Genomic DNA, 24697 nt, shown 5'->3' with positions numbered 1-24697 from the left:
TTTACCTTCCAGAATTGACTATATGATACTTTTAGTGTATATAACCAGGCTTGTCGTTTTCTCTTCATTCCTTCCATTAGAGTCATTAAAAAAAAATAATAATTAGGTACTACAATATCATGTATTGGAACAATTAATGCAATCCATATTGCAGATCAGAACGTGTTTCCCGAGCATAGATCAAGCTTTTAAAGCAATTGTTATAGCTAAATGAGTTATACGTTTTTGGTAAAAGTGGTTGTGGAAGGTAGGCTTATCTCTAAAAGGAAGCTAACTAAGAAAAAAACTCAACATGATACTCAAATAGACAGACTTCTTTTATCAAAAAGAACCATTGTATAGAAAAATAATAACAAAAAGCTTCAGATACATTTCTTTATAATAAAATATGATATCATATTGAAAAAGAAACTACGAGCAAAGTCATACCGATCATTTGTACAGATCTTTGAAAGACGATTTATTTCTATTTATATTTTGCCATGGATTAAAATTTAAATAAATACCATTATTAAAAAAAATATCTATGGACCCGATGGTCAAATGAAACCCAGTCATTGGGTAAAAAGGAGTCATCGATATATGATGCATTCCTCCTTTGATATAAAATGTTTCAGCGTCCATGTACTGACAAGGTAAACCTCAAAAATCGTTTACAGCAGGTTCCATTGAGTGTGTAGCAAAAGGTAATATCTTTGGATAGCTTGCTTGTTAGCTGAACCGTGAAGTCATTGTTAGGTCAGGTAAACTACCCTACTTTAAGAATAGACTAGTCCAACAGAAAACACATCGATCTGTCTTTTAGACTATGATACTTCGAAAGGAGGGTAGTATACCTGACCTTATAATGACTTCACGGTTCAGCTAACAAGCAGGCTAACCAAAGATATTACCTTTCGCTACACACTCAATGGAATCTGCTGTAAATCATTTGAATATACAATGAAAAACGTGTACACACAAATGTTCTTTTTAAGAAAATTACAAATCTCGGCGGGAACATAGGTTATTAAGTTGTAGTCCAAATATGCACACCTGATTTTCTTTACATCATAGTATGGCATAGTAGTTTCTTGGCTATGCATGAGAACCCCAAATACATTTCGACAATGAATAAAATGAAAGTCAAGCACTATATGTATGTCATTGTTACTTATATTCTGTAAGATTTATTGAAATCGAGTTTGAATTGAGGAGAAGTTATAGGTTAAAGATACAGTTTGGGGATTGATGAACGTGCAGACGATCGAACGAATGGATACAAAAACTGAAAATACCATCGCTTTAGTAAACGGGGATACAAAGAAGCTTTTATAAATAAATGCATCTGATTGAATATGCCGAAAGAGAAACAAACATGATGAGTTTGCAAGTTTTATAAAATTTAAAATATATAATAAAAGTAGGATTTTAATCTAAGCGATTAGTGCATGTGCATATCTTTGTTGATAATTTCAATGGTAGATTGCATTCTAATTGCTACATGGATTAATTTTAATTAAGTAGTGTAGGTCTGGAAGATTACATGAGAAATGACTGCCAAGTTTTACAAATAAACATAGAGTAAATACGTTTGTTTTAATTTTTAAAACAATCGATTCCTGGAATATGTAATCGGACGCTAATATTTTCACTGTTTTTTTGTGTGTATACAATACGATTAAGATTGCACAAATTTGTGAATCGAAAATAAGTCTTGAATTTTTGATTATTCTCCCTCTTTAAATAAAGGAGCAACGTTTGCTTGTTTCCAATCTTTAGGTGTTTCATGTGAATGCATATTATTGTATTGGGTATTCTCTTATATGGACGATGTTTGATTTGTTCACTAGAACAAATTATTCCCTTATATTTGCAATACATGTCTTAATGCCATTTGTAAATTAATGTCTAGAAAAGCAGTGAAAACAGTGTTCATTTCGTGCAGTATTAAGTCTGCTTTTATAAACGAGCATATTCATCATCTACTTGGCTATTTTAGGAATGCTAAATTGGAATTTGAAATTGATTCAGAAAATATGAAGGATAGAATAATGTTTCAAAGAGGAAAACAAAAACTTCTCGCACCAGCGTCCTTTTGCGATAAACCAGCTTTTATTGATAGCAGTTTGTCGAAATTATAACACTGTCATTAAAAGAAACAGTGTGACGTGACAATTAAAAAGATCTGATCAAATTATCCTGATAAGTGCACGAAATTGAACAAAGTACAAGAATTACAAAAAATTGGGATAAACTTAAGTGCACAGACTGTCAACATAATTTTTTTGTATAGTTGTAAAAAATCCATGCAGTTCATATCAAGCATTTCAAGGAAACTGAAACGATGACGCGATTGCTCATAAAACCAAAGGGGGTTACGATTGTAGACGGTGTATTTGAATGTTTGTTTTTTCATGAGTGAAACATTTTTCATGAGGTGTTTGTATTTGATAGCATATTTGTTTTAAATTCCAGCAGGATTTTGTTAGGCATGCAAACCCAATCAATGAGGCAACATGCTAGTTATGTTGAAACAACCCCCTCCCACCACCCCCCGATACTATCCGATTCAACTATAACAAGAATGTGTCCCAAGTACACCTAACACGGATGCCCCATCCGCACCATCATTTTCTATGGACCGTTAAAATGGGAGACAAGCTCTACTTTGGCATAAAATTAGAAAGATCATATCATAGGGAACATGTGTACTAAGTTTCAAGTTGATTGGACTTCAACTTCATCAAAAACTACCTCGACCAAAAACTTTAACATGAAAACTTTAACATGAAGCGGGACAGACGGACGAACAGACGAACGGAAGGACAAATAGACAAACGGACGAACGGACGGACGGACTCACAGACCAGAAAGTATAAAACCAAAAAATGGGGCATAATTACCAATAAAAGAATGAAAATGAAGGATCCCAGCTTTTGAAAAAAACTTTAGTTAAAAAAAATGAATGTGCATTGTATGTGCTAATTACTGGCTTTGATATTACAGAAAAAAAATAAAATTCTTAAATGATACACATAAAATAAACCTTGTCTTATTGTTGCTTACAACCAGCTCACTTAAATGTGTTTTACTTGATGAAGAAGGAAATAATCATTTGATCTTTTAGCATAGTCCTCAATTAATCCTTTAAGGATCTCAAACATAAAAAAGATATACAAGCCAATAAAAAGATTTCAAACGAGTCGGTCATGCTGTCAGCAGATCAATCTGAGTGAATAAATTGTGAAATTCAATTCATATTGTCATGTTTTTTTTGTATTTTTTTTTGTATCCATAAGTGATTGAATGTTCTACTCATGTGGACCAATGTTGCCCCACTTAGAGTCCACGACGTAAAATCTTATTAAAAATATAAATTGTGAACAGATTGGATGTCTAGGAGAACATCTACAAGTAGAACGGATAAATTGGCGAACATCTCGGAGCCGTTTCAGATTGATTTATCAAGGATAATCTTTTTCTTTATTTATTACTTCATTCCTGTTGTTTCGATCATCACGTGCTGATTTTGAAATTGGTTTTCAGCAATTTCTAAATGTTCCTTGGCAAGTTTCAAAGTATCTCACTTTAAAACTTAATAATTTTGATTTGAATTAAATGAAGTCATTATGAGAGAGATAAGCGCATAAGAAATTTGGATTTAAAACCTTCTACTTAAAATCCATTTTAATAGATGTTCTCTAGGAGCATGACGATCTTTTTTTTTTTAAACATGGATTTACTTTAATGTTTTATCGGTATTAGAGAGAGTCACAAAAATGATGTGATAAATTCAATCAACATTATACACTACTTTTTCCTGATTCGCTTGACACATACAATCCACACTTACACCAAGTACTTCCAAAAAATTAGTTCGAAGTAATCTTGGCGAAGGTTTTATAAGAAAATGGTTTCCAGGACTAAGATTTTGATTTTGATGCCAATAAATAGATACAAATGATTGTGAGATGTTGAATTTTGACAGTATCAACTGCTCAGTAGTTATGGATGGCTTTTGTTAAACACCCGTTTTATTCAAACTGTTTCTCTATGTATTAATAAATTTGACTTACGGAAAATATTACTCTGTGATGGTTGATGAAGAAAGAAGAAAATCTTGATGAAGTCATCTTGATAACACATTTCCATGTTATGTCACTTTTAACTGGTGATTAAATTGAATATAAAGTAGAGTTTTACGTTGTCGATAGAGCGACTACATTTGCACAAGTCTTAATTAATTGCATACTAAACATTAATTTAAATGCTTTGCATGTGTTTTTATTTTTCGTATATCTTTTTTATCTTTTTGATTAAGTTTTTAAAATGTTTATTTTTTTGCTTTTAACCAGTCATACCAACATTTTGATATAACAAAACAATTGCTTATTAGCCCAAGAAAGGTGAGCTTTAAAATGTTTGCATCAATCAGCAACACGGAACATTCTTGGTTTTATTTTGAAAACTATTAAAGTGTTTTTTTATTCAGTTAGATTTTCAACTAATTTGACGTGAATTTGAAATATCTTTTTTTGAGATATCGTTGGTTGTAGAGGTATGTATATTCTTGGCAGCAGTATCTGAAGGTTTAAATTTTGTAAGAACGATTGATTCCTTCATTGTCAAGAGTGCACTTCACTTGGGGAATATTAATTTTAATATTTTGACTATCTTCCATCTGAACAGATTCTAAATTGTGAAATGCGTAAGTTGTACTTTAACACCAGTGTCCAGGGTGAGGAGAGGGTAGGCACCTTCAAACATATTTACCCCCCCCCCCCCCCTCACACACACATTCTTGACGTGTATGTCCCAAATCTGAACCTGTAGTTCAGCGCGTCTGTCGTATTTGTCTTTTGTAAATAGTATTGGTATAAATTAGGCCCTTAGTTTTTCTCAATGAATTGTTTCAAAAATTGATAGGTTTGTTTGATTTGATTTTTTGGGGAGGTTTGGTTGGGTGGGGGGGGGGGGGGGGGGGTCGTGAGGCCCAATCTTCAGCAGTGTTTTCTTGTCTGTCTGTTTGTCTCTTTGTCTCTTTTTTCAAATTGGTAATTTCTTGCAATCTAGTTTCTTTATAAAAGTAAGAAGATGTGGTTTTATGACTAATGGGACAATAATCCATCTAAGACCCAAAATTGACAGACAGCAAGTAACTAGAACCACAGAACAACAGACTCCCTTCTTGGGAAAGGCACATGCAGAATTAATGTATATGAAAGGTACATTGAACTTTAGGTCTTTAAATAATTCAAAACAGAACCGAATCTGGTAATAGTTATAAATTATGGACCAGAAAAGATGGACTGAAAAATATAACCTGTAACTAAGGCGATGTTTTCATTTTTTTTTGTTGCCAGCATAATATAGAAAGTGAAGTCGGTACTAAATTCCCATATAACAAGGGTCAAAGGTGAAAATATTTATACAAGACTTATAATGATACATAGCATATAATAGAATCAAACAGGGTGTGAAATTTGTACAATTTGTTCGTCCAATTTGTCAAATCATGTTCTGTTAGTTCGTGCAAATGATAGACATTTGGTTATCTCCATAATTATAATGATGAAATCGATATGTTGGTATTATTTTCATTAAACAGTCGCCAGGACCAATTTTCTATGCAGAGATAAGCTAATTACTCAAAATTCCTTCCTCATTTATAACGATTATATGTTATCAATTGGTGTCGGGTTTAATTCTATTCAAACGATGTTTTCTAATTTCTGAACAATATACTCATCTTTTAATTAAGCGATATGTACTTCATGAAGATGATCAAAATTAGATTTTCTGCTTGGTGTCCATTTCTTTCAATCAACTGCTGCTAAAATTTGCTAATAATGGTTCTTTCTTTGTTGATAAGCAAAGAAAAGCATAATGATTTGATAGACTAATATTACTTACAAGACAACCGATCTAATACACCATGTTATAAATTGCCTTTTTATCCTTTATCACTTTATATAATTGCCTTTTTATCCTTTATCACTTTATCTATTGGTGGAACTAAGAGTTCTGATAGTACTATCTACCTAACTGTGCTTTTTAAAGCCATGGATCTATTTAATGGAATGATTTCTTATGTGTGTTCCACCCTTTTCAAAAGTATATTGAAAATAAGTAGACATCAACTGTTCTTGTGTTTTAAAATAAAGTATTTTAGTATAACCCAAATTAAGCGTAAACATTTTTCTGGGACGTCATATGCTCCATGTAACTGGCGATTTCATTTCATTCCACAAAACGACAAATGTCACTCCAACGCACTGGGCTGATTTTGATAGAACTTGACATTTTATCAACAGCATGGCGATGAAGGTATAGTAAAATAGATAACGGAAATAGAGAGTGTATCAAAGAGACTAAAATCCTACACCCAGAGGGGGGCTTCATGCAGCTGGTTTTTGTTTTCAACAGAAGATACATTTCTAGTATTTAACCATGTTTAGTACTTGGTAACGGAAAAGATGGAATACGTTGTCAGTTTTCCTTTGTTTCTGTTTCTGTCTCATGTCACTTTTCATTAAATTCAAAAATATTTTTAAGAACAATTTGAAGCACAGAGCTCTCTATGTTGGGTCAATTGTTCAAGTAGTTTGTTGTTATATACGATATGATATACGATACGATTTATAGTCTGAGTCTATAAGTATATTTCTGGTCTGTAGTCAGGTGAAATGATTGCAATTGTTAGAGTTGTAAATATAAAAAAGAAGATGTGGTATGATTGCCAATGAGACAACTATCCACAAAAGACCAAAATGACACAGACATTAACAACTATAGGTCACCGTACGGCCTTCAACAATGAGCAAAGCCCATACCGCATAGTAAACATGTTTTCGTTATAATATATAAATTACAGTTGCAAATTAGCAGTAATTTTCTTAATGTGACATGTGCATGTTTTCTATCTAAATTCAGCATTATTCTATTAAAGACGTTATAATTTGATGAAAAAAAGTTATTTAAAGTTATTTCTGAATTTGTATTGATACCTCCAGATATAGTAATTACGCTTGATAATTTCTTACACAGATTAAAAACAAAACAGCAAAATCTAACAGATCAATTTAGGAATAAATAAACTACTCGGTAGTAAATTTCAATCTGCAAATGTCATTTTCATTCCGAAGGCAACTAAATTCGAATCAATCTCGTCTCAATATACATGAAGCTCCGTTCTATTATCTATAAATTTATATAAACGTGCCACTAACGGACTGTGCGAATGAAGAAAAGTGAAGCGGATTTCCTTCTAGTTGTAGTTAAATGAGAGCTAATGGAAACATTAGTTACTGCTTGTGCAGACGGTCGATGTTAGCGCTCAGAAGTCAAATCTGATTTCCTGACTTTATTGCTTAATTAATTAAACAATATTGGTTTTCCATTAAAAGTTATGTCTTATGTCAAAGTTATTACAACAAATGATAAATTTGTCAAATAAATTATCCGTTATTCACAATAAAAGGTCAGAAGAGGCAATACATTTTTGAGGAGTCCTCAGGCACGTTGCTAAAATACCTTAAGCTAGTAACAAAGCAGTTTCGGGCGACATAGATGAATTGTTTGATAATACATTGATTCGAGGAAATATATATATTTTGACATTTAATTTGCATGAATTACATGTTTAATGACCACATAACTGAACACATTTATTAGGGACAACATGTTCTCCAACAGTATGCTTGATATCATTCGATGCTTTTCTTTTGGTAACCATACAAATGTGGATCTGATATTCAAGTTTGCATGAAACCGTTCATCTGTGAAACCTACGGAAGAAAATCACTGAAATATTTTTTGGTCAGAAAACACTGCCAATATCCAGTATCAAACACTGAAAAGTATCATCATGTTACTGTTAGCCACATTTATGTATTTGGAAAACGCTTCTTTTTTTCAGAAGAAATAATCAGCAGATATATTTAACATCATTATACAAATGTAGATCAGGGTGTTGATGTAATTTGAAATGAAAAAACAAAGATGCATAAATGAATTGGAAAGAAAATGTTTGAACAAAACTTGCCAATCTATACTATTATCTATACTATTAAACGAGAAGACCTCATTTTGTGTGTCGCTTCTCTTCCTTCCACAATAAATCAATCATCATGCCTCTGTGTCCTATAGGTAACATGCATAGTCGCATTTGTCATCCAGTCTTATGATTATTTAGATTAAGTTATTTTGGGAGAAAAACGACATTAGGTGTCAGACCACCAATTACTCCCTCCAATTTAGAACGTAAAAGTAGCCCTACTCTGACACAAAATAGTGCTTTTGATGTCCTTGTTTACTTAAACTAACCAACAAATTTGCAGAAATGAAACTTTTGGTGAAAGAGAAATATATTTAGATCATTTTGAGCCAAAATTTACTTGTCTATGAATTTGCATTAAAAATTGAGGATTAATGCGCTCCATAGTATACTAATTTTAGATTTCCAGAAAACCAGTTTTTTTTTGGAGTACCTCTATTTAAAGGTCAGTTATTTTGTTAGAAGGCTTTAAAGGTATGGTGAAAATTGGCATGTAGAAAGCTGATACATGTATAATTAAGGATATACCTGGATTCTATGAAGTTAAACTTTAGGTACAATATTTAGAAAGCTGTGAAAATTGCAAATATTGGTTGAACAGATAGGGATCTTTAATTGATGGTCTGACACCAAAAGAGTCCGGATATGATTCCGTCATCGGACTGACTTTTAGTCATGGATGAGACTTCCGGTTTGAAACATGCACAAATACAACCAATCGTATGATAGATAACAAAAATGAAAAATAAATAAGCCAATCAGAGCGTTCTCCATATCATGGTGTTTAGATCGCAGGAACCACAACTATTATAGCTCCTTATAGAGGACAAATATTTCTCGCATTTATCTACATGTAAACTACGATTATACTACTTTAATATATAGAGACTCTCTGTATTCTGTCTACTGTTTTCTTTAAAAATGTTTACTATTTAAGATTAAATATACCAGTTGCATATATATTAAAATAAGTAAAACATGTGACACAAGTACAACCGTTGCAATCGAATGCTTGATAACAAAAATGAAAAATAAATAAGCCAATCAGAGTGTTCTCCATATCATGGTGTTTAGATCGCAAGAATCACAACTATTATACCTCCTTAGAGAGGACAATTATTTTTCGCGTTTATCTACATATAAACTACGATTATACTACTTTAATATATATAGACTCTCTGTATTCTGTCAGGGACTTTCTATGTTAGTATAGAAAGTCTTTGATTCTGTCTACTGTTTTCTTTGAAATGTTTACTATTTAAGGGGTCATACTCCTTGCATACATATTAAAATAACGGTAAAACATGCTTAACTTCATCTAAAACTACTTTTGTACCTCGACCAAAAACTTTAACCTGAAGCGGGACAGACTAGAAAACACAATGCCCATAAATGGGGCATAAACATTTATTGTTGAAAGGAAAAATAGTGATTTGGCAAAAATGAAAGTAAGGTAGAGATGAGAGGGAGGCTGCCCGGATGCATGACCTTTTTCGGGGCGTCGGGTTCGGGTGTTTTCAGCTCGGGATTTGGGGAGTGATTCTTACGGGATCCGGGAATATATTTTTCGATTTCTGGATTTCGGGATATGAATTTCTTTAAATTCTGCATCTCGGGATCTCATGGTTATAAGCCCGGGATTTCTGGATCAGGACCCCTCCGACCACCTCTCAAATTAGCCTTAGTCGGTCTTAGTCATTTATACATGATTCATATCCTACCATTGGCATGTTAATAAGGCTCTAAAATAAAAAAGCACTGATGGATTGACCTAGAAGCATATTTTATTTAGACTAATAATGATCTACATAAAAGCAGTTACATTTATTTTATGTTTGGAACGGTGCAAATTTTTAATTTGATTTGACTTTTACCAAAAAGAAGCATTGTAGCAAAGGACCGAAAGAAAAATTGTGGTCTGAGGCCAGACACACGAAAATAATTGAATTTAACAGAAAGGAAACAAATATCGGACTTTGGGAAAAGGGAGAGGGCTTTTGATAATTTTTATGAAATTCTCCATAAATAATATCTTTTACCAAAAATCATCCTGCAACAGTTTACAAGCTGTATATGCCCGCGATTTCGCGGGTGTGTTCTAGTAATATTGATATCAACAAAAGTTATGATAGTACTAAAAGAAAAAAAAAACGTTTTCATAGGACATCATGCCCTGCTCATGCCATCACATTTCCTATGTTCCGTGAATGGCGATACACAACAATGTATGGTTCTAAATTGGCATGTATCCGATCATAATAAACATTTGTACTGAGTTTCAGTTTCTATGTAAATACCGAAAGACGTACTATGCGCACGAACGTGCGAATGGCTGAATAGACAAACGAACTGATCGGAAGCATACTGTAAACCCACTTATTTTTGCGAGCGATTTAATTTCGCGACTTTCGCGAGAAAATACATTAATTAAAATGGAGCAGATATAAACAAAATAACACCAACATTAACAGTGTAGTAGGCACCTGTTTTAAAATTAAGTTCCGTTAGATCACTGACATATATTTCCCTAGTTAATTCTATAAAGAAGTCTTGTATATTTCCGACATGTGTCCTTGTCTGGTGTAACTAAAAACACATGTTGTGTGTAAAAACACACCAAAATAGCGGTTGTTAATTAACTCATTTGTTCCTTATAAGATTGGATAAACAACAGTATCATATAGCATATGGGTTATGTAAGGTTTTCATTATCACTCTTCGTATGGCTGAATATTGTATCTTGAATGTATAGGACTTCTCTTTTGTTACAGAGAATTTAATTATGTAATCTGCTATATTTGAAATAAAAAAGAAAAGAAATAATAAAAGTATGTGTCAGTTCTATTAATTTATCAAAAATGCCAATCGTGTATCCAAAATATACCTGCTGTAACTATAAGTTTTCTGTTGATTGTATGCTACGTCATCTGAATTGTACGAAATCAGACACACGCACTACACCATTGCTAACTTTAATGACTTAACTAAATTCTAATTCAGAAGCACGTTAAAAGGATCGATTTCATATCTAGCTATTGTAATGATGCAACACAACGAGCAAATACTTTTTATTATGTTGTTAATTGTTAATATGGTTTATTGCTGTTATCACCTGCATCCTAATTAGTGCTTAATGATGTAGGCTTTCTTCCGCTCGAAATCTGTTTTCGCTACTCTCGATAGTCAGTAGGTGTTTTCCGTATAAATGGTTTATTATGTAATAATATAGTTTGTTTTAGGCAATTTCCGGAGCGTTTGTCTTCATTTCACATATTTTTTTGACCGATCATCAGAATAAGGTAAAATTACTTACAATGACTTTCCATACAAATTTCCTGTCTCTTTTGGATCAAAACATATGTCTAGATACATTCGTCCTTACGAGGTGAAGGTAAAATGTTTTCATCTTAGGATTTCAAGGATTCTTTTAAGCATCAATTCCGAGTCATCACAAAGTGTGTCATATATTTAGATACACATGTTATATATATATATGTGTGTAGTTCAGTTTTATATAGATGTAGGAAGATGTGGTGTGAGTGCCAATGAGACAACTCTCCATCCAAATAACAATTTAAAAAAAATAAACCATTATAGGTCAATGTACGGCCTTAAACACGGAGCCTTGGCTCACACCGAACAACAAGCTACAATGTATAAAGGGCCCCAAAATTACTAGTGTAAAACCATTCAAACGGGAAAACCAACGGTCTAATCTATATAAAAAAACGAGAAACGAGAAACGAGAAACACGTATAAATTACATAAACAAACGACAACTACTGTACATCAGATTCCTGACTTAGGACAGGTGCAAACATTTGCAGCGGGATTAAACGTTTTAATGGATCCAAACCTTCTCCCTTTTTCTGAAACAATAGCATAACATCACAACATAGAAAAACTTATAATACGGAATTGAACAATGATGTCTGGAAATGCATTTTTCTTTACTTTCTCTCTCGTTCATGCAAGACATGCGTATTGTTATGTGTTTACTTTTCTACGTTGGCTAGAGGTATAGGGGGAGGGTTGAGATCTCATAAACATGTTTAACCCTGCCGCATTTTTGCGCCTGTCCCAAGTCAGGAGCCTCTGGCCTTTCTTAGTCTTGTATTATTTTTAATTTTAGTTTTTTGTGTACAATTTGGAGTTTAGTAAGGCGTTCATTGTCACTGAACTAGTATATATTTGTTTAGGGGCCAGCTGAGGACGCCTCCGGGTGCGGGAATTTCTCGCTACATTGAAGACCTGTTGGTGACCTTCTGCTGTTGTCTTTTTTATGGTCGGGTTGTTCTCTCTTTGACACATTCCCCATTTTAATTCTCAATATTATGTTTTCTATGAGCTAGATCTGAAACTACAAAAACTAAAGTTAAAAGACGAGACCCATATCGTCACAAGTGACATTCGGTGCCTCTCTTTATTCATAACGTGTTTGATTGTGGGTTTTTTTTCAAGACTCTTGGACAAAGTTATGAATCAATAATTGTCTATATCGGTCCGGTATGTGCTATCTGAACAGGATGGCACGAAAATGAATAAAACAGAAATTGTCATAATTGGCTCGCTCATCAACACAGAAGTGCTGACTTACACTCGGGGAATAAAAACTCCGTTAGCAGTGGACTACTTGCAAAAATGAAAAATATTGCATTTCTCTTTTTCATTTTCCGAACAATTGCTTGTTGGATTGTTTTTAAATGTGAGAATATTTGTATAAAAAGCACATTCAATCTGAAAAAAGTCATTTAAAAACATTATAAATGATGCAAAATTTATTGCACTAGATGCACATTTTGAAAATAATGTCTTTTCAGCAATACCCAAGGCCAAACTATTTTAAAGTCCAAAAACCTTTTACACTCCGAAGAGCAGATAATAATTAAAAGGCAAAAAAAAAGAAGAAAGAAGCAAAACCCGGAATATAATTAAGAGCTATGCATGAAGAAGAAATCCGAAATGTTATAACAGCTATCGGAACAGAGTGAATATTTTACTAGGGTTGGGTGGTTTTATATATCTTTCTAATGAGTAGATGAAAAAAAGCTAGTGTGCTATTTCGAAAAATTCACGGAAAGTCGTATTAAGAGACATGTTATAAGCGTGAAATATATAACTGCTTATGACTGGTTTTACTGCACCAAGGATAACGCAAATTGATTTTTTATTACAGGAAGAAAAGGTCAATCAATTACATAAGTATATTGAAATGTGTATCCTTCTTCCATGAAATAAAAGTATCCATTCCAAAACAAATAGAAGTCCTGTTGCAAGAATTGCACCCCATCTTTTATACAATAAATGAAAGTAAATGGACAAGATGTGAAGGAGGCACTTGCTTTAAAGATTCATCGTTCTAATAATTTAAACCTAATTAATTTTCTCTTGATGTAAATTGACTTTTAATTACAAAATCTCTTATCTAATTTTCACACTCATTAGCGGTGTATTGTGGTAATTGGTTTATTATGTAATATACCGTTCTTTGAAAATCGTTTCCGGATGTTCGTATAATTGCCTCTACCGATTCGTAGATAAATGTTGGCAAAAATTATCGCTATGACAAAAATACTTTGAAAACATGCATTAAGCAAATGAGAAATTATCTCACTACCAGTTGAAATGTCAGTGCTTTTTTGTTCTTAATGTACACATTTTAGCTGTCAGTTTGCAAATATGGCAGCTGATTGACCGGCCGGGTCAAAGAAAACGCCTTCCAAACGAAAGATATCTGAAAATGAAGTTCTAACTAATACTTCTGAAAAAGTTTCAAACTGCAAGTTTGTTTTCTTTCACTCTGCAATCAGTTCGTTTTATTACAAATATAAGTTTAAAATGAACTTTCTACGGCTGTTTATAGCTGACTATGCGGTATTGGCTTTGCTCATTGTAAAAGGTCATACGGTGACAAATATCTATTGATTCTGTGTGATTTGGTCTCTTGTGGAGAGTTGTCTCATTGACAATCATACTCCTCTTATATTTAATGCGTTTCCCTCAGTTTCAGTTTGTTACCCCGATTTTGTTTTTTGTCCATGGATTTGCGAGTTTTGAACAGCGGTATATAGACAATAACTGTTTAGTGTCTTTAAATATCAGCTGTATTTGTACGAGGCTAGGAAACAAGGTGTATGCGAGCTTTTAGCGAGCTACTACACCTGTTTCGAGCCGAAACAGTTATTGTCTTTATCCTGTAATTAATTCTGTATATTGTTTGTGCTTTGAAAGACACAAAAACTAAAATATTTAGCATTTATTTTCGATTTGTAATCCCTTGAGGCCCGCGTAGTAATATCAAAATCACACATTACGCTGAAGACGGGTTCGCAAAAAAAAGAATCACGAATGCATATGGTCAACAATAATTATACATCGCTCAAGGTGAATAAATATCTATTTTAACATAACAACTAATTTCAACAGTAAATACAAATAACAAAACATTGTCCAATTTGAAACAGAAGTGTACGAGTTGTCCTACGCTTCAGACTTGACATTCAATAAACATGCATGCTGAAATTGACATGGTTGATTTTGTAACACAATCATACACATTCAAGTTTTGAAATCGTCAATTGTCATCGTCATTTGAATGCAACTGGAATACACATTCTGAGGTCACACAGGTTCAAACAATACTCAGTCCGGCAGTGGTTTATCCTGCAATTGGGTGGCCTACTATAGCTTTAAAGCGATATCTGTATAGTAGGACACCCAATTGCAGGATAAACTACTGTTTCCTTTATTTATACAACATCCTCCTTTTTTTATCGTGCATATTATTCTTACAGCTATTAATGCTTGCATTATTAGCAAATGATAAGATTATAAATCTCGAATTATTGTTATTCGCTTATGATGGGTTGTTTTTCCTTTTAATTGTTTTTTTTAAAAAGATGACATTTTAAATTTTAATTATAATTATACAAAATGCAAGAATAAACCAATGATAATTAAAAACCTACAAGTCGAGAAAGGTAGACAACACCATAGCCGACATTGAATATTCCAACAACATACCACAAAACACTTCACAGAAAACTAATTTAATTTTATTTAAAAGACATTGCTTCACTAAACCTTAGTAATATGAGGGTATCGTGAGAGTAATATTAACAGACAATGTTTCATCCGAGAATTGATATTTTGAGTGTTTTAACCTTAATCTAAACATTCAGCAGTCATACACAATTTAACATTAGAAGAGTCATATAACAATGCTAAAAAATTATGCATATTGTCATATATAACAAACACACTAACACTTCAATTACACTTTCAGTCTTTTGCGCAAGAAATAGAATGTTGTGACAACAATCTGGCGAAAAGCTGCAACAAGCAAGTCACAACACGACATATACAATGACATATAGATAAAGGCAGCAGTAGTATACCGCTGTTTAAAAGTCATAAATCGATTGAGAGAAACCAAATCCGCCTTACAAACTAAAACCGATGGAAACACATTGACTATAAGAGGAAAACAACGAAACAACAGAAACCCGAAGTGCAATAAAAAACAAACGACAATGCAACATTCATAGTAACGAACTACTAGATAACAACAGCCATTTTCCGGACTTTGGTGCAGAACATTTTGAGAAAAAAAATAATGGGTTGAACCTGGTTTTGTGGCAAGCCAAACCTCGCGCTCTATGGCAATGTTAAATAAACCACTAAAATGACAACATTATATAACAGGAATACATTACAAACAAATTCAAGACTATTCAGGACAGAGAAATACACAAATAAATAATATAATAGTACATTTCGACATGTTAACAACAGAATAACAACGAATACTAATACATAAAATGTATAGAATTTAGAAAAGACGATAAAGATGAGACATATCATTATTTACAAAAACTGACAAATTGATTATTAATTTTTATAATTTGAATGCTAGGAAATAAAAGTGTGACAACAACCATCCAACAAAAACTATGATAGGTCAACATACGGTGTTTAACAACAGACAAGGGCATATACTATTTATCTAAATAGTTAAGAAAATCTTTGAAGGTTTTGAAGTTAGATAAGAACATTTAAACGAAATGCTTATTAAAACAACAGTATTTTTTGTGTTTGATAATTATTTAATGAGCACCACACTTGAAACGGATGTTTGAATTACACAAATCTTAAGTATATAGATTCAGATTCAATAGTTTATTAAAGTCTCACCACATACAACATGATTAAAACAAGATACAATTATAAAATTAATTATACAGTAAACATAGTTAAAACAATTAAATACATGTATGTGCCATTCTTAAAAGAATTATGAGAGACTATTAAAATACAAATAATACTTATTCGTTTTATAAAATACTACAAATACAGTAGTTAATGATATAAAATACTGCTTCTCCTTGTTAAAATGTTATTGCAGGTTTTGGCAACAATATTACAAATATTGGTATTTTTAAACATATATATAAATTTTTCTTCATCAGACAAGTTTAAAAACATATCATTATAACACAATTTATCAATAAAAAGTGCATGTCTTAGATCTTCATACAAGGGACAATTTAAAAGTACATGTTTTTCATCCTCTAAAATATTACAGTTAAAACAGACTCTTTCGTCTAGATTTTTTCTTTCATATCGACCAGTTTCAATTTTTAATGGTGCTACACCACATCTAAACTTTGAAAAAGCACTACGATGGCGCTGTGGCATTTTCTGTAGCAAATATTGCTCAGTGTTATAAGTATGTTTAAAAAGTTTATATGTTCTCAATTTACAACCGGTACTATATGAAAAAATTCTTGTACACCAGTCTTTTTTATATTTATCAAACATTTTCTCTTCTAACTGAGATATACTATAACTATATATACACAGAAGATCATTACACAGTGCAAAAGTTATCAAAGGTCCAGGATTATAATTAAGTACGCCATACGCGCGTTTTGTCTACATAAGACTCATCAGTGACGCTCAAACAAGTAGATAGCTGAAGAGCATTGCAAACTAAGATAAACAACAACAAACAAAAAATTCAATAGTATTTTGTAATTTTTAGTTTCCATGGACATATTACTAGCTAACATCTGTAACGTTTAAAAATTAATTAAATATCCTTTCAAAGATCTTCACCATGTCTAAGGACATAAATATTTACAGAACACATTTCTGTTTAGACACCTAAATGAAATGAGTGCTCATGCGGTTCTGTTAATTGTATAGGTTTTCTGAACGTCGCTTTGTGACTGTAGGTTTGCGTGCCAATCATAATTTTGTTTTCATCTGATAGTTTTGTAATTCCAGTTAACACAAATAAATGTCCCAGTTAGTTAGTTTTATATGTATCATATAAAAGATTGATGAGGCATTCATTTAAAAAACACTAATGTTTACCGATTTACTAAATTGAATAGGTATTGCAGTTGTTTGCTATTTGTTTGGATCTATTAGATAAAGTCAAGATTAATTACTTCGCAGTTGTATTTAGTGTTCAGCTACATTTATTTTTACTGCTATTCTGTTGGATTCTTTTTTTGCATGTTTTAAGTCTTATTTACTAACTATATTATGTATGATATGGAGAAAAAATTACCGATTATACTTATAATAATTTGCTATGAACTCACATCTTTCGTTACAAGAGCTTTTTAAAATTACCATACCAGCATGTGAACAGTTTTATTTTATTCTGAAAATGGCATTGATCTTTAAGGGGTAATAGTCTGCTCTATCAGACTGTGCTATGTAATTTATTATACTGAATGTTCTGTCGTTATTGTTGTATTTTAAATTCAAAAATAATAAATTTGTTGACAGTCTATGAAAAAAGTATGATGACGAACTTGAACATTAGTTTAAATTTTTTGATGCAAATTCAATTCATTGTCCTATAAATTATTGTTTTTTGATTGGTCTGCACAAGAGGATGACATTAAAAAAATAGTATTCCACTGAGACAATTATTAATACTAGAGTAGATTGTCTCCCTAGTATTAACCAATCAAAATCTGTCATTTTAACGTAAAGTGTAATAAATTGTCATTATACAGGTACTCGTGATAAGTGCCGAGGTTAACAGTTTTCTAGTTGTCACCATTACTCCCTCACCTATCAAGACAAATGTCGTTAAGGAGACAGTGTTGTATTTTCTAGGTGTATAGTCACATAGTCTAATTACATGTCGTAAAGGTGTTTGCTCTATTCCATTAAAATACGACAGCCAGACGGGGAATAACCTACAATGGCGTGTATAATTAAATCAGCTGTCGCAACTCCGATTTTATGTCCGGTATGACAAGTCACAAATGGGAAATATACGTAATCCTCTGCAAAAGTAATGCAATATCTCAACTTCATTTATTGAGCTTTAAATTACATCCGATATAGTCATCCTATTCAATCAGAAACGGGTGAAACAATGATACATGCAAAATCCAAAAAGATTTATAAAAAGAATTATAGACGCCATCATTAGTTTGTAGATCATTGGTAAGCGAATGTATAACAAAACATTTCAGACCATCATTTTCACATACAATTTTAGTTTTTTTGTGCTTTTTCCTGACTTTGACCCATTGCTTGCTTCTATCAATAGATAAGACAATAAATATCGAATGCAAATCAAGAAATATTTACATATACCACAGCAGAGTATTAGATAAAACTGACGTCTGGTCGCAATTTGCGTGTACCAAGCTTCATTCTTAGTTTTATCAATTCATCTGACACGTATCTCATAGAAAAAACAGGAACTTCTAACTTTTTTTTTATACCGCGTATTAATTTCATATATCTTTTCAGAACTAGTTAATTCTAAACATATTTCAGAATATACGCATTTTGATATAATTGAATTTAATTTTCTTTTATCTTGTTTTTCAGAAGTTCTGTTAAAGCCAAAGTCCGTCGAACTGCAACGATCCCTAAATCGACAAGCCCACAAGACCAGTCTATATGAAATACCCAATCTGATCCTTAGACGTGGACAATCGTTTGACATCAGTATCACATTTGATAGAACATTCAGTGAAGCAGACGATGAAATTGTTCTCAGATTTGTTACAGGTATTTTTCTTTTCTAAAAACAATATAAGTTATTATGCTCACACCCTATTTCTGGCAATAATGTGGTCGATCATTCATTTGATAGAACATTTAGTAAAGCAGACGATGAAATTGTTTTCAGATTTGTTACAGGTATTCTCTCGGGATTTTCTCGCTGCGTTGCAGACCGATTAGTTGCCTTTGGCTGTTGTCTGCTTTCTGATTGGTTTGTTGCCTCTTTGACATATTTTCCATTCTCAATTTTATTATTTAAAAAAGTTAATATTCTTTTATTTTTTGCTAGCGTGTAAGGCAGATTGTTGGTAGCTTTTCCGATTGTCATTACTATACACAGGATTTTGCAGTTGTGCATGTGTAGCAAATTTGATCTGTGTTACCTATATCATGTGAAGTACATATACGCTGGAATAGAGATGATATACATATGAAATTTGTCACAATCTATTCATTAGAGTAAAATTAATGTTACTGTTTCTTCATAATTGGTCAACTCAGAACTCGAAGCTATCATTATGCATTGCTTACACTACAAAGTTTTTGAGATTTTGAAAATTCTAGAGATGCAAAACAATAGATTTTTAAACTTGATTCACTTGTATCTTTAAATTCGCAATTCAAACACATAAAAAATTCTGCATGTGTGCGTTATTCACATGAGACTTCAGTGGTTTAAATGACTGTCAGGTGACAATTTAAACATCGATGATTGGAAAAAAGGCAACGTGTTTAAAAATTTAAACAGACTGTAAATCTGGGAGAGTTCGACGACTGCAGTAAATGAGTAATAAGACAGTTCGATCAATCATTTCTTCTTGATAATGAAAGAGGGGCCATGAGAGCTTTAAATTATACGGAAGAACGATATCCATTACAAATTGACTGTTTTTAAGTTTAACATTATATCTCATTTGACAGGTATTAGGATCGATAAGATTGGGGTTAATCTGAAAACTATTGTTGTAAGTCTCAAATCCCACGTTATTTCTTCAGGTTGACTGAAATTTAACCTAGTTCTGACAATCATTTTAATCTAGATGTCGATTGCTGTTTGATAACATCAAATAAATTGTCTTCATGTTCAGGATTTCTTCTATGAAATATATTGCAACTAGGAAATTTATTTTAAATGTAATTCTGCTGACATTAGGTTTTCAAATCTCGTAGGCGAGATTGACCATAAACCGGTTTTGCTGGTATCAGTCCTTTTTTATAACTAGCATACTTGATGATTTTTGGTTCCAGGAACAAGTGTATTTTTTCATTCCATGTACGAGCTGAGATATTCAGGTCTGATTATAATTATTTACTGTTCATCTCAAAAAGATGTGAAGATTTTATGGTTATTAGGGCCCCGCCAAAGGCGGGTCCCCTATAGTGATCAGTCTGTCCGTCCGTCCGTCCGTCCGTAACACTTTGTGTCCGCTCCATATCTAGAGAACCATTATGATTTCATACTTTATACTTTACATGTTTATTAACCACCACCAGAGGGCGTGTCATGATGTATCTACAACTTCCTAGGTCAAAGGTCAAGGTAAAAAAACTTTGGTTTCAGTTGACAACCCTGTGTCCTGTGGTGAAGATCGTGTCCGCTCTATATCTTGAGAACCGTTATGATTTCAAAGTTTATACTTGACATGTATATGAACCAACACCAGAGGGTGTGTCATAATTTATGAACGACTGCCTAGGGCAAAGTTCAAGGTCAAAAACTTTGGTTTCAGTTGACAACCCCATGTCCTATGGTAAAGATTGTGTCCTCTCTATATCTTGAGAACCGTTATCATTTCAAAGTTTATACTTGACATGTATATAAACCAACACCAAAGGGTGTGTCATAATTTATGTGCAACTTCCTAGGTCAAAGGTCAAGGTCAAAAACTTTGGTTTTAGTTGACAACCCCATGTCCTATGGTAAAGATCGTGTCCGCTCTATATCTTGAGAACCGTTATTATTTCAAAGTTTATACTTGACATGTTTATAAACCAACACCAAAGGGTGTGTCAATTTATTTACAACTTCCTAGGTCAAAGGTCAAGGTCAAAAACTTTGATTTCAGTTGACAAACCCATGTCCTATGGTAAAGATAAAATTTTTTAATGCACATTATTCACAGCGGGGCCCACAGAGATGGCTCCCATCTCAATGATATCTAGTTATAAAATATTACATAGCATGTCACTACAGAGAAATCATTATTTGTATACACTTTTTGAAATTAAAAGTCATATCTCTTATACAGCCATATGATTATTTTCATTTTTGTCTTTAAACTGTTATTTACTGAAAAAGAGTTATAATGAAAACTCTCAATAATTATTGCAAGAAACTGTTGACATTTCCTTTATTTCTTCATGGTAACACATTCATTCATTTCGGACAACAAATAACTAACATTTCTATATTTCATGGAGACACATTCATTGAATTTTGACGAGAAAAAACTTACAGGCCGTTATAATTGTTTTATATTTGTAATTTCGGGGATTTTATAGCTTACTTTGCGGCCTAAGGGTTTGTTTATTGTTGATGATCGTAAAGTATTATTGTTGAAGAGTTGTCTCATTGTTAATCACACCGAATCGTTTTATTTTTATAGGGAGTTGAAGAATCGATCTAAGTGTCGTAGAGTTTGTCTGTAGTGATAAAACACTTGACTATTCTAGCACCTATTTTGAACTTTATTTCAGGGCGCCAGCCTATGCAAAGTAAGAATACTGTAATACCAGTGACTAAAGTTCGTAATCTTCAGCCTGGAGAATGGGGGTATCAGATAACATCAACGGAGGACAAAAAAGTCAGTCTAAAGATTTGCACCGGATCGTCTTGTGTTGTTGGGAGATACACAGTGTACATCGATACTGTGCACAGAAACAATGACAAGAGAGAAGAGAAGTACCGCTATACTCACCCTGATGACATCTTTATTATTTTTAATCCTTGGTGTGGAGGTACGGACAATGTTTTTTTATTCCTATATTCCTATAATGTACTGTGTTTTAAACCTATGTAATCCGACGAGGAAATAATAAACATCACTCGAATAACGAAAGCTGTATTTTAATGTAGAAAGTAAAATCACAAAAATACTGAATTCCGAGGAAAATTCAAAACGGACAGTCCCTAATCAAATGGTAAAATCAAAAGCCGAAACACACCAACCGAATGGATAACAACTGTCATATTCCTGACAGGAGCCTGTAATTCAGTGGTTGTCGTTTGTTTATGTGTAACATATTTGTTTTTCGTTCATTTTTTTTACATAAATAAGGCCGTTAGTTTTCTCTTTTGAATTGTTTTACATTGTCTTATCGGGGCCTATTATAGCTGACAATGCGGTATGGGCTTTGCTCATTGTTGAAGGCCGTACGGTGACCTATAGTTGTTAATGTCTGTGTCATTTTGGTCTTTTGTGGATAATTGTCTCATTGGCAATCATACCACATCTTCTTTTTTATATTGTATATTGATATTGGTATTTAAGCTGATTTCGAAAAGACTTAAATGTGCGTAAACGCTTACAAACTTTTTAACCTTTGAAAAATAAAATGCTATCTCGTTTATTTATTTATTTACTCTGCTGTTTCATTGATAATAGGAGCGAAATAGGGGAAGTTAAATACAATATTTATTAATTACTATTTTTAAATTTCACGCTCTAGTTTGACAGTTTATTGTGCTTATATTCATTTTATTTTTGTCTAAAAAACCTGTAACAATCAGAAGTGACATGGTTATACGTTTTCTGTTATTCCTAAGATAGAATATATCAAAGCTTCATCGTAACCGTGAACATTTACAGCCAAGACCTCGATGTCAACCGCATGACACGTACTTCCGCCACGTATCGACAGAACCGAAAATTTGTACATGAAATACGTTTTAATCTGTAGTTATTACTGAATCCGACCTATAATCAATGATCTTTTACTTCTTCTGATCTGTCAGATGTAGCTTGCGTCTTCGTAAATGAAATGTTATTGTTAAATTATTGCCAGACATTTTGAGATAGTCCGTTGTCTTTGTTATTTGTTCATGCATGTTATAATAGATGGGTGAATTATGAGCTTATTAGGATCAAATATTCTGGCTTCCATGAATAGAAAATGATGGACGACGTCTCAATAGAGATTTAATGCGGACATTTTGATGATTTGCTTGATATTTTGCAATTACTGACTATTGATGTCCCATCAATTCACACTTTATCAAGATGTATGTCCGAAACAATGAAATTAGAATATTGTTATAGATATTAATGTCATCCTGTTTGATCTTCATATTGACGTTATTTAGACATTCCAAACTAATAATTGATTCACTGTGCCCTGATTGTATATTTAGAGCAAATATTTATAATATATATAACATTATTTTACATCTTTGATTTCCACAATTGCTTTTAACCTCCAATTTTTTTTCATATGTTAAATGTAAATTTCAAAGATGCAATGTCTTAAACCTACAAATTAAGTCTTCAATTTTTTCGACCGTTTTGTCAATTTGTTTGTATGAACCGAAACTTGTTAATCAGAAAAAAAATTCTAGCAAAGTGACCGTAAAAGATATACGTTTCTAGTATGTTCTGATTTCATTTTGTTGCTCCAAAATGATTTTTACAGCGGATGACCGCGAAGGAATTTCAGTGTATTGTTGCAACAGACATTTCTACCTATGTGACTTGCGTATTTGACTGATACCGAGCGTATTTCCTATAATAACGCGGACATTATCCAGTACAAAATAACATTCCTTATCGCTTGTTATAAATTAATTTCATAAATAAATATCTATGAAAATATTTTTTCAAAACACAGAGAAATGATATGAAAATGTTTTGTCGTGAGAAGTATATATATCAATAACAAATAAAGAATACCGGAAATTTGTGTTAACGCTTGCGGAAGAATATCCCAAGAAAAGTGCTTGTTACAATCCACCAGAACTGGCGGTCATCCGATGTGTATTACTTCGGAACTTTGACTAGGACACCAATGTATAATCTCCGAAAAGTTATACCATCTATCACTACTTTTTATGATTTTCTCAAGTTTGTATATCAAATATGCTTCTTATACGCAATATCTTGTCTATTTTAATCTGAATTCAAACACATGTTATTTTTTTAACATCAGCTGATACTGTGTTCCTTGAAGACGAAAATGAAAGGGAAGAGTATATACTAAATGAAACTGGAAGAATATGGATGGGAACGGTTGGAAAATTTAGTGTTAGACCATGGAACTTTGCTCAGGTATGCCAGTTTTCCATCGAAAAATCATTTTTAGAAAACGTTCATAAAATAAACATACTTCTGAATGACGTCAACATCGAATATTTCTGTAAATAATTCAACCTCATTAAATTCGTATTCATGTGACCTTCTATTTAACTCCTTTGCTTAAGATTGGTTACGCATTAACTAGGCGTATTCAGCTATTAAAAGGTAAGAATGTCAGTAATGAAAGTAAAACCAGGGGAATAGTTTGGTTGACTGATTCGATCCACTAAAACTCATTCTTTTACATATAAAAATGATGATTAACATATTTGTTTAACCTAATACATGTATATGAAATAAATAAGACCTGAATGTACCCATTATGTTC

At 32.6% G+C, this 24697-nt stretch overlaps 1 protein-coding gene across 4 annotated transcripts in view; it reads left to right on the top strand.

The window, feature by feature from the left end:
* The window catches only part of LOC139523845 (protein-glutamine gamma-glutamyltransferase K-like), an 89864-nt gene that overhangs the window by 49431 nt on the left and 15736 nt on the right, over positions 1–24697 (top strand). For all 4 annotated transcript variants that reach the window (XM_071318183.1, XM_071318182.1, XM_071318185.1 and 1 more), the window contains 3 exons: positions 18905–19087; positions 21779–22039; positions 24224–24342. In XM_071318183.1, coding sequence (XP_071174284.1) covers positions 18905–19087; positions 21779–22039; positions 24224–24342 — 563 coding nt within the window. The remainder of the gene's footprint in view (positions 1–18904; positions 19088–21778; positions 22040–24223; positions 24343–24697) is intronic.

Source organism: Mytilus edulis, chromosome 5 (genome assembly GCF_963676685.1).
Source record: "Mytilus edulis chromosome 5, xbMytEdul2.2, whole genome shotgun sequence".
NCBI lineage: Eukaryota > Metazoa > Mollusca > Bivalvia > Mytilida > Mytilidae > Mytilus > Mytilus edulis.
This window is presented reverse-complemented; position numbering and strand designations above follow the sequence as displayed.